General features: G+C 34.5%; 2 protein-coding genes across 7 annotated transcripts in view; one reads left to right on the forward strand and one right to left on the reverse strand.

Moving 5' to 3' along the window:
• Positions 1-12,291, forward strand: part of LOC129734024 (double-stranded RNA-specific editase Adar) — a 92,729-nt gene that overhangs the window by 13,753 nt on the left and 66,685 nt on the right. The window lies entirely within an intron of this gene.
• LOC129734025 (uncharacterized) overlaps positions 1,514-12,291 on the reverse strand; it is a 33,521-nt gene continuing 22,743 nt past the window's right edge. Inside the window, exons 2-4 of one of the 2 annotated variants that reach the window (XM_055695728.1) lie at positions 2,337-2,446; positions 1,921-2,066; positions 1,514-1,861 (exon numbers count right to left, since the gene is read on the reverse strand). In XM_055695728.1, coding sequence (XP_055551703.1) covers positions 1,610-1,861; positions 1,921-2,066; positions 2,337-2,352 — 414 coding nt within the window. In that variant the 5' untranslated portion in view covers positions 2,353-2,446 and the 3' untranslated portion in view covers positions 1,514-1,609. Of the gene's footprint in view, positions 1,862-1,920; positions 2,105-2,336; positions 2,447-12,291 lie in introns of those variants that run through there. The other variant, XM_055695727.1, reaches the window with a different exon arrangement.

Below are 12,291 nucleotides of genomic sequence, written 5' to 3' on the forward strand. Positions count from 1 at the left end.
TATCGATTATTTCTGAGTATTAATGGTAATTCGCTAATATCTTAAAGTGGTAGTCAAATTATATCTTATTTTGAGTAAAATAGTCTCAGAAATCGAATGGTAGGTGTCTGATCAACGTAAAATGTCAGCAAAATGTCGAACAATTCCCCTACAATACAAAATAGGTTTATCTGCTGACATTTTACGTAGATCAGACACCTACCATTCGATTTCTGAGACTATTTTACTCAAAATAAGATATAATTTGACTACCACTTTAAGATATTAACGAATTACCATTAATGCTCAAAAATAATCGATATTATTTTGCTCTGTGAAAAATATACTGAAACTATGCCAAACCCGGTTTCGCAGATTCACCGTTTTGAGCTCAGTTTTTTGTCCGATTTAAGATTTGTTTTTTTCACAAGATGGGTAAAAGGATGCTAATATGTGGACAAACTCTTAGAATTTTGATATTTGGCCTCAAAATAAAATGGCGTCGAAAAAACCACAAAAATTACCGGTTTCTAAAAAGTTCAAAATGGCGCCATTGTTGCCCCTTAAGTTGAAATATGTTCAAACTCGGGGAAATTCAGTTTTGCATAAAAATACACAAAAAAATTATATATAGAAGCCAAGGCAGACAAAAAGTCAATTTTTGTTGCACTGTGTTATTCATAACTATCGCCGCCCTGCCGTTGAAGGCGACGGCCTTTTGGTAACCAACGATTTAACTCCTGGTTTGCTCAAGCTACTTAAAAAAAGTTGTTTAGGTAAAAAGGCGTCTCATTTGTCTAATATGGTATAACTCTCAAAATAAATCTTAAATGATATAAAATAAACTCAAGCCTCTAAGGAAGAAAATGAGGCAAACAAGAATTTTTTTTTGTTTTTGACACGTAATTCAACAAAAAATCTGGAACGTGAATTCACATTGATTTATATGAACGAATTCTGAATGAAAACGATTTCTAATGTCACCTTTGCCCCAATACTTCTCTTACCATCGTAAGGTTCGCAAATTTATTAAACATATCCACATTACTTGTAGCTCTCAGGGATCACTGTCTTGGCCCTTTCCACGTTTCTAAAGCCAAGCCGAGCAGAAACAGGTCTTTACCGAATACAGAGACCAAAATAAGAGCAACACATAATCACAGAAAAATGCTCCCTTGGTCAAAATAGGCTGAAAAAAGATCCCAAGTTAAACCCAAACGCATCTGTAAAAAGGTCAGAAAAGATAACAAAACATCCCAAATTGGGTCTCACCGATAATCACTTTCTGAGGAGATTAGTTTTATATCATGCTGCGTATCACTAACACCAATGGTAGAGCCCCGAAATAGGCTGATGAATTTTCTAAACATGCCTGAATATTTAATTTAGTGTACAAACAGTTAGATGATTTTTGAACTAACTAGAAACAATCCGAAAAGGAAGGCCTAGATTAGGATTATTTTTCGGTCTTTTGTGGCTTTTTTGTCATTGTTCTGATTTACTGATTCAAAAATTGGGAAATTTAAAGCATATTCGTATATCTTCTGAAATATTTATTCTCATATTATATCTGTATATTTCAATAAACAATACATTCAATTATCCACTGAAAAATGTATGATGATTGCGATTAACATCCTTGGCAAATTTGCATCATCGATGGACACGCAACACATCTAGCTGCGGTTGCAAACGGGTCGAAAATATTGCTCCGTTGCAACATTTGCTCATCACTCCAAAAAGCTCTGTAATTACTGAGCTGCAGTGCAGGTGTGAAAATTCTACTTGCTGCCTGATCGATAGCTTCATTTCCCGGCGTGTAATAATAACAGTAGGTGCAAATTCCTCCGCAACAAAACGTCTCTCCAGCTCCGAAGACGCTCTATAAGTTAAAAAAAATGATTCGTCATTCAAAAAAAAAATAATGTAATGTTTCCCTACCGCTATAGCCGAGTATCCGTCAGAGCCGATTAAACCCTGGGGGACGAAACCGTAGTAATCACAGCGCTCATAGCCCATTGCACGTTCTAAGCCTTGTTGACAATGTTCCTCCCATGGAGCACCGAAGCTGCCTCGAAGCACGGTTACTAGTAGGAACGAAATTATGGTTACTTTCATTGCGGTATCTGTACTGTTACTGATATCTACGGTTTGGTTTCGTCTGTACTTAAATAGTGAATGACGGGGAACTAAACCAAATTTATGGTCCAACTAGTTCCTGACTTTGAATATCTTTAGCAGGTGTTATCAGTATATCACAGCGAGTGTTTAATTGATGATACAATAAAATTTAATTAGCAACATTAAAATATATAATTCACTCGAAGCTTGGTATATTCCAGATTGGTTTTACTTACCTGCTTTTGCATCCATTATAACATAAAAGAAGTGTCGTTACCACAGTTTTCATGAGTTTGAATCAGATAAAGCTCAATAAAAAGGTCTTCACTGGACGGACTGGACTTTTCTTAACATGGAAAAGAAAAACATAAGAACGCATGAAAAATGATATCAAAACTCTGTAAGCTTCTATTCTGCAAAAATCCTCAAAAGCACATTTTTTATGAAATCTACAAAAAGTTAGCTGATCATTGATATAAACTATAAAAAGTTTCAACTTTCTAAAGAAAAAGAAAACATTCTAGAACCAGAAAGGTTTGTTTGAATTGGTATGAGGTTCTTGAGCAAAGTTGTAACCAGTAATTTTGTTTTGCCAAAAAAAAAACATATACACCGTGAGAAAAAATATTTTTTAAGAAAAAAAACGCTATAAATTAAATATCCAACTACCCGCTTTCTAGAAATTTGAATTATTCCTACGGAAACTTCACAATAATAGGTGAACATTCATAGTTGTTTGAACTTGAAAAAAAAAAACAAAACATTGTTTTTCAAATTTGAAGAACAAAATCACTATCTTTAAGTTTGCCAAAGACTATACCGATAAAAGTATCTCTTAATTCTTGTGTCAATATATTTTTTGCAATTAATTTAAAAAACTTTCGGTTGGAAATATTCAATTTGATGATCTGAAGCGGTAAATTTCAGTTATAATTTTCTTTCAACTCTCTCCGATGCTAAGATTACGATAGATTATCTTGTATCAATATGTTTGTAACAGTAACTTTTATCTACTACTAATAAAATAACTTTCTGAAAATAATGTGGTGACCACAAAAAAATTCAAGTTTGTAACTGGGGTCGATTTACACCGTCGGGTTATCATCCTGGTTCCGAATAACTCATAGTAGGGTGTATTTGGTCATTTTATGGTGTTTTCCAGGAACCAGAAGACACCATCTTGAACATCAAAATGGCGGTCTGAAGTCGATTTTCGGTTTTTGAATTTCAAAATGGCGTATGGAATTGATTTCCGATTCTACTTACCGTGCAAAATAAAAAGTGCAATAAAACGAGTTATTTGGAAAAACGTCGAGAAAAAATCGTATAAAGAAAAACCTGTAAAAATTTAACTGTGTTAGGAACACCCTACTATCGTCTGTTACAGTTATTGTTACTCACTGTAATTGTTTCACGCGAAGACGAAAAATCGTGCAAAAAAAAACGTGTAAAAACCCGCGTAATTTGAAAAAAAAACGACGTAAAAAACCGTGTAGAAAAAAACTTCCCTGTACTCAGTTTTTCAGAAACCGGAAGTCACCATCTTAAACTTCAGAATGTCGTCTGAAATTGATTTCCGATTTCTGGGTATTATTCTAGTTACGGAAATATCCATTATGGGTCATATCTGGCCATTTTCACCCGTTTTTAGACACCATATTAAACTACACAATGGCGTCTGGGGTCGACTTCCGGATTTTGGGCACTATGCGGTTTCGAAAATACCCGTTTTGAACGGTATGTGGCATTGTTTTCAGCTATGATGGGTCGAAATCAAGGCTAACAATTTTTTAATAGTACAATAGTTAGCATGATAAGACCATAAAGTCCCGTGTTTTAGTAGACGCTTAGCTGATTTTCCAATCGATTGTTGCAAGACTAAGGAAATCGGTTAAAAACTGACAGATTTTTTTGTATTTGAAATTGAACAATTTTCGTGACGTTTTCGATATTTCCGGTATTTTAGTTTGTACCCCTATTCCAGAATTTTGCCAAAAAAACGTAACTTTACGCCAGAACCGTTAACTTTAAAAATAAGTAGTGCTTCTTTGCTCTATCAGGTGTAAAAATCGAAAACGCCGTTTTTTATCATTGAGGCCAGAATTGACAGTCCGTTTACAGAAAAAAACCTTATCTTAAACTGATGCATTAATTATCAAATGCAAATCATCACATTTGTCAATTTTTAAAAGCCACGATAAAGTGATTCTTTTGCACGACAACATTTGACCCCATATTGCTAACGCCATCAAAACATGTTTGTGAACTTTGAAATTTCTTTTCAAAGAAATAAAAAATCGATTGTATTTATAGACAGCGCACACTGTTTCCAAAGCTGCAAAAACGTGATCGAAATTATTTTGGCCCAAAACATTGATTTTAGGGCCGTAACGTCTTCAGCAAATTTGTTCCGTTAATTATTCTCCATGTTATAGAAGTTACAATTCCATGATTAATCCACTCAACAGTGAGAAACGAGTTTTACTTTTCTCATTCTGGAATATAAAAATCCACTTTGTTCAGCAATTTTGTAGCAAATTTCAAAAGAAACAACTTTGTTGAAGACATCATACTTCCATCTATTTACTTAAATGGACTTTTGTGGAGTTTTCTATAGATTGCTATTAAAAATCTTTTTTTGCTATTAAACTTTTGATAGTGATTTTCTACAATTTTCGAATGTTCTACAAAAATGTTTGCTACAACGAAACAAACAATATCTCAAATGCCTATATCTGGACCTTATGACGTTTTACTTATACTTAAATATAGAAAAGGTTTAGTTTGCAGATATTTGCAGATTTTAAAGATATGTTAGTAAATTAGTGCGTTGTTGCAATAAAAATCGTCAATACCTGATGAAATATGAGAGATAAAAATAAACTTTCTTGGATGAAGTCGTGTGTTTTTTGTTAGTAAACAACAATGTAGAACATTGGAAAATTGTAGAAAATCACCACTAAATGTTATATTAAAAAAATGTTTTTTAGTGGCCATCTGTAGAATCCTCCACAAAAGTCCATTTAAAAAGGAAGATGGAAGTATGGTACCTTTGAGAAAGTTGTTTCTTATAAAATGTGCAACAACTTTGCCGAACAAAGTGAATTTTTATATGCAAGAATGAAAAAAGTAAGATTCGTTCTCACTGTTGAGTGGATTAATCACAAAATTGCAACTTTTATAAAATGGAGAATAATTAATGGATCAACTTTCCTGAAGGCACTATGGCTCTAAAATCTAGTTTTCTGGGTCAAAATAATTTCGATCACGTTTTTGCAGCTTTGAAAACAGTGTGCAGCGTCAAAAAAACGGGCAGTTTCCCGACACTTCTGAAAACGGCGTATGTTGTTAGGTAGGTGAATTCTTTTTAAAAATTGTATCTAAAATGCTATTCTGGATTCGGCATTGGATCGATAACCGGTCTGTAGCCGTAAAAGTAAAAATAAGTAAAGTATCTAAAATGCTTTGATCCGTGTTAAAACATTGTCTGAGTTGTAAAAAATTGATTTCTCGACATAAAAAAATGCACCGAAAAAAAGCTACCGTGAAATTGATTAGTGAAGTTTTCTAAATTTCTACATAACTCAATCAAAATTTATTTGAACAAGTTTCAAAATGACAAAAAAAATCATGAAATCAACTTGAAGTAAACTCAGTTTAGGATAAATTACGTTAAACTTGGAGAACTGACTAAATATTGAGAATAGGTTATGTTTCCATTTAATTCTACTACCAAAAAATCGAATATCCTCTTATACCGTCCGCAGACACGTACGTATTTCGGTTGCTACATACAACCATCATCCGTGCTTATGTGGACTTTTTTTATAATGAAGATTTTTTAATTTGTTTAAAAAAGATTTTGAAAAAATGTTTAACTGATCGAACCAGAATTCCGAATCTGGTTGATCGCCTGTCAGATGTGTCTTCAAATAGTTAAATGATAACACTGATTGGCAAAAGGGAAAAATGCCCTAGAGCTCGAACTATGAAAAAAATAAAAGATTATAGCCTTTCAACCATTCCTGTGCATTTTGGTGTCCCTAGACGTTTCGAAAGTGCCTCAAGTAAACGGCAAAACGACGAACCAGTTGAGAAATTACTCTGCGGCCTTTTGAGGTACTGTCGGGGCGGCTAGGGGCATCAAAATTCACAGGAACAGTCAAAAAGATATAATTTTTAGTTTACGTTTGTAGTTTGACCTCTAGAGTAAAACCTGTGTTGGCCAGTGTAATTTATAATAAAATAAATAATTCACAACCACGAACATGTCATCAGAATGTCACTTGGAAAATATTTGTAAGCATTAAAAATAAGTGTAAACATTTTGTGCCATGAAGAATAACAGTAGCAGGTAAAACAGAACGAAACTATGTAAGACACTTTATGAGTAAAAGTTATGGTTCTATGTAGATAACCGGTTCATGCCACACCGCTCTAATCATCGGTATTTCTAACAGATTAGCAATCACATTCAGATATTCATAGCAGAAACTGAATAACGCAATAAGGAAAACCGGAGGTTTGTTTTCGGAAGACATAAAAAACCTCTTTTTGTAATGAACCACAACACTGGTAAACACAGGATTTACCCTAGAGCTCAAACTGGAAAAAATGAATGCCCCTAGCAAAGATAACTTTTGCAGAGAATAAATAAATTTTCCCGAAAACAAACGTAGAAGCGACGACCCCGACGAGCAATTACTCTGCGGCTCTTTGATGCATTTTTGCATTTACTAGGGGCATCAAAATTCACAGGAATGGCTGAAAAGCTCGACTAGTGTAATCATTATTTTCGATTTTATCAAACTGGATGCAAGTTAGCAGAAGCGAAGCTAAACTGTTTGAATAACTGGTTGGAGTTGTAGCAGGGAACAGTTTAAGTGTGATCCTATTCAGTGTTGGAATTTAGGTGTAAGAAGCTATGATAGTCGTAAACTAAATCAGTTAGGAAAAATTTTTTGAAATATCAGGGAAAATCAGGAACTACCAGGGAATTTATTCTTGGAAGTTGAGTCACCACCCTGCTTTTTGGACGCATACCAAAAAAGATTGATATTTGAAAAAAGTTGTAAAATAGCCAATTTCACCCCATTTTTGTGAAAGTTGGGCCATTGCGACCATTGTTTCGATCTTTTGTGGTATGCCTTTTCTTTATTTTAGGTACTTGTGGCAGACATATCACTATTGATAAAAGTGATTGTCTTTGTCATATCATACCCTTCCTTAAAATTTAGCACTGAAATGTATTACCTCATTAGGAATTGCAGACCAAACCTCGAAAGGCTTTAGAGTTCCTTTTGTGAAAGCTCTTATTCTGCGCTTTTGTTTCTTGTTTGTTTTTATAAAGCGTTTCTGCTGGCGTAACCTTCCCGAACCTGTCCAATTCTCTTGTATTGTCCGATGCTCCCAAGTTTTCAATTCTGCATTTAGGACGTTTGATAACACCCCACAGAACGGTTCTGAGCCTATGAAATCGGAACATGACTTTCCACTCCTCAGTGACCCGGAACACAGTATAACTTGACTTCCCTTTTTATGCCAATTGTTTTAGTGAAAATATGCACTCCCATACCAGCTTAGAGGTTCATGTGAAGGCTTTTAGTGCATTAAATGTTGCTTGGTTATCGGAGAAACACACATATTCGTTAGCATGCTTATATTTTATAGCCAAATATTCAAAAATTACAAATATTTCAGCCTGAAACACTGTAGGCCAATGACCCATCGATATCGAAACATTTTTTCCTGGACTATTTTTACCTGCTCCGCCTGTGTAGAAAACGAAAGAGCCTTATCGAATATTCGGGCCTTCTTGTTCCCAAATTTCCCTTTCGATTTCTATAATCTCAAAAGGTTTTCCGAAGTTTAGTTTCCATGCAACCTTCGATGCCTAGTATGAGTTTGCTCAGCTCAAAATCTTTGAGGATTGCTATCTCCTTCAGATACTTCTTTGTGGCGTGTAAGTTGCAATGCACCTTTTTCTACCTCTAATTGTACTACCTGATGGAGTGGTAATAGATGCAAAGTTGCATTTAAGGCTTTCGATGGAGCACTATGCATTGCTCCAGTAGTAGCATTACAAATTAGCCTTTGATTTTACCCCATTCCAAATTATAAAAAGGGTTTGTAAACTAGGAAACAATGTACAGTCAGTTTGTGAATAACTTTTGAGTTTTTTAATTACGCGTTTTTCACGTGAATTTTTTAATTGACGCGGTTTTATTACACGATACAGCGTTAAATAAAAAATCTACGCCGGTTTGGAACCAAACACGTCAATGTGTTTATTATGAAAAAGATTTAATAAAAAAAACCTCCGAAAGATTTGGAATGCCCGTAAAAAACTTGTCGTAGAGCGTCTCAGGTATTTTTCAAATCTTTTATTGGTTTACTCTACGCAAATTTTCGAATTAACGTGTTTTTTACTCGGACTTTTTTATTGACGTGGTTATTGATACACGTTTTTTTAACGAGGTACGTATCCCCCGCCTAGAAAACCTAACTGTCAATGACATATTTTCCGAAAAAAATCTCGAAAATGACTAAACTTAGGGATGTGTTCACTAAGAGCATTTCTGATTTAATCTACATCAAAAATCGTTATTTGCAGTAGAGATTAAAGTTTTTGAGATTAACTCAACTCTACTTAAACTCTACTCATAACGTGGGAAAGTCACACACCCTGTAGTGGAAAGCAAACACAAATCTTTCATTCAAATAAAAAAAATAATCATGTTTCGTTATTTTGCTATTTCGTGGGTAAATGCACTTCATTCGGAATGTCCACTAATTGATACCTACATTTTGAAATCAATCAGTTTGAAATCAATTTTAAGTAAGCATACTAAGAGTAAAACGCCTAGGGAGGAGCGTACATTTGAAATACTGCAGTCAGACAGAAAATATGATATTCTCGTACTTGTTACTAAAAACAGTGATGAATTGGTAGAAAAAAATTTGGTAGCTTCTTATTTGTATGTATTTGCATGCTAGCCGCGTTCTAAAACCATATCTTAGAAGACTTGAAAGCCGTTTGGCTACTATCAATCGTGAGTCGTATGAGTATGTCTGCTTCCATCCGATATAAATAGAATTTTGACACCCAGCCGCACAGGTGCAATTTGCAATACGCAACAGTGTAATAAACTGTTGCGTGGCTGAGAGTGTTGCACCCAGGCTTCTTTCGTTCTCTTGACTTTTGCTCAAATTTACTTCTCTACCTGCCAAACCCCTTGGAGAACTAGACTTTCTCTCACACAGAGTGAGTAATTATCCACATTTAGGCGTAGAGTATTCCAGTCGCAGAGTTCCTTTTCACTCTTAATCATCGCGTGTTAGGGGTAAACATTTGTATGCTCTCTCAGTTTAAGAGGGAGTAGTTTTCGTTAGCTTCTCCTTTACTAGAAGAGAAGTTGGCCAAATATCAAAACATTTAGGTTCACATTGAAGCCACATCCCGATCAGAAGAGCATAACTAAAAAATTACAAAATTCTATCAACGGGAGATACAAATAACATATTTTGTTACGATTTTGTATTTTCCCATTTGCTTTAGATAACAATATTGAATCTGAATGAGTTATAATAACAAATCATGAAATAGAGTTGTTCTGAAACAAATCTAACAACTTTTTCGTCTCTATCAAGACCTGTTGTTTATAAAAATGGTTGTTATTGTACTGCTCTATGTGCTATCTAATTTTGTTAGAAAGCTGATACGTTAGTAACAAAGTTTGATATGAGTTTGATATTAGTATAATATTTTTTGTTATGATTTCTGTTATTTTAACCCTAACGGGATCAAAATTAAAACGCAACTTTGGAGGTTTTTCACATAACAAACTAAAAGCCACTGTTACATTTTTGTTTTGTCTTTCTGATCGGGATCCTAACCGTTTTCGAATCTAATATTATAGGAAGATTCACAACTCACCACGGGTGCGTGTTCTGCAGAAAGTTCGATTTTATCCTGTTTTGCCGCACCTCGAGCGATGAGAACGAAAACGCAATGATCAGTTGATCGCCGAGCAATTTATTTCAATTTTCTTGTGTGCGCGGATGAGCAATTTACAAGAGTTTCACTGGGTTTTTGCTCTGTCAAATTAGGAGCGTTTTTTCGTCAGAGAAACTATTACTCTGCGCTCTCTCTCTACAGCAGATGGTGTGATGCACATTGAATGTAAGCTCACAGTTGTTAAGAGGAAAGAAAACTGTTTTTTTTTTTAGATGAAGATTAACAAAACAAAGCCTGGTTGCACCTCCTGCCATCTGCATTCTCCATTCGACACAAAAAGAACATATAGCTTGTCGTTTTAAGCCGCAGAACGATACGGGTTTAATTTGTTACGTGTGTGAGAACTACAACATGAAATGATATTCAGAAAAAAAACATTAAAAAAAGGCGGAGCTTTCCATAAAGTAATGGGAGGGGGGAGGTGGTGATGATAATGTCCACGTGGTCATGAATTTTTTTTTTCCAAAAACTGAAAATCTGCCAAAAAATACATTTGTCTATAATAAAAATTCTACAGATAATCTAGTTTTAGAGTCATTGTCAGCTATAGTTTAGATAAATCTTGAATCATTTTATTCGCGACCTCTTCGTTTTTTGGAAAGGTTCTTCAAACATGTTAAGGACCTCTCAAAACTCCAGGCAAAATAGAAGATATTTCTTCTTTTGTTTTCTCTCGTGAATACTTGTAGGTTTTCAAGGATAATTTGAAATCATTTATCATAAACATTGTTATAACTCTTTTGGGCACTTTCAACTAAACTGTGTGCTAAAGTTGGAATTAGTTTCATCCATGTATAAAACCACTTTCAGCTGAATTTGGAATAAATTTTTGCTTTGCTTTTTTAGACTAAATTTGAATCATTGCCAAAAAGTTGCTTACTCTCGTTAAAATTACCCAATTAATTTGAACCAAATTCAAGATTATTTTTGTTACTTATTTAGGATTCCAGAGGCAGGAGCAGAGTTCTCAAATCTTTCTAGTTAAGCCGGAATACCTAGTTGGCATCATCCGAGAAATTTAATTATATATTCTGGGACGAATTTTTATTTTCTTCTGTTTTCATTGTACCGAAGATTTTTTAGCTTGTTTTGTCTAAGTTTCTATCATATTTTATTTTGACTTTTTCTGCAAACGTTTTAAACCATTATTTCCATTGTTTGCTTTTTCTAGTCTTCAGACTTTCGTAACCATTCTTAGCTGAGTTCGGAACTCTTTCTTTTTCATTCTTTTAAGCCTTTCGAAGTATTTTCATATATTCAAGGCTACATTTACGAGAGTTTTTATGCATTCTAAATAAATTTGATGTAGTTTTTTCTTGAGCTTACGGTTTTTTCTTGATTTGTAGTTGCTTTTTTAAGTCATCAGATAAAAATTTGAGATAAGTTTTTTAGATGTTTTTTTTTGGGTCAAGAGTTTCTCGGCTGCTGCGATTTGTTTTTTTTTTTTTTTTGTTTCAATTTGGAACTATCTGTTGTGACCTTTCCGCTGTTTTGTTGCTTTCGTAAGCTTTATTTCAGGATACATTTATTAATAAGTTTGATCCTGGGTTTTGTGAGGTTTTGGGAACGCTTCAATTAAATGAAAATTGTTCTGTTCTCTTGAATGCTTATGGGTATTTTTCGTAAATGCTTCAAACTGGTTCCAGCTGAATATAATTTTGGTTTTTGGCTCTCAACTGTCTTTTTTGACTAAAATGACGATTTTTCTATCCGCGTGTTATGTGCACGGCCTCTCTATACTTCCTCTAAATAATATTCGCTTTAATAGTCGTTTTTCGTAGCCAAACTCCACGACCGGAGCGATTTAAAATGGAGCAGATTTAGCACATCCCAATTGGAAAGTTCACAGATGAGAGAACTAAATCATTTAGTAATGTACAAATTTTAATGACTTAGCTAATTCAAACAAAAAGACAAATACAAGAAGATCATTTCGGATACGAGCAAGTATTCACCTCACTTCCCCAGTGTCATGTTCGAATTTCACCAATATGTTCATCATCTACAAACAAGGATTAGTTTTGCGGTTTGGTTTTTCATATCGATTACACATAATTGTAATTACCAAGAACCCAACAATATGTGTTAGCAGAATGGCCTAGACCCATCCGTTCTATGTCATAGTGGCTTTTAAATATCTCCTGCTCCCCTGCGTGGCCTGTCCGCCGCCCCGC

This window comes from Wyeomyia smithii, chromosome 1 (assembly GCF_029784165.1).
Source record: "Wyeomyia smithii strain HCP4-BCI-WySm-NY-G18 chromosome 1, ASM2978416v1, whole genome shotgun sequence".
NCBI lineage: Eukaryota > Metazoa > Arthropoda > Insecta > Diptera > Culicidae > Wyeomyia > Wyeomyia smithii.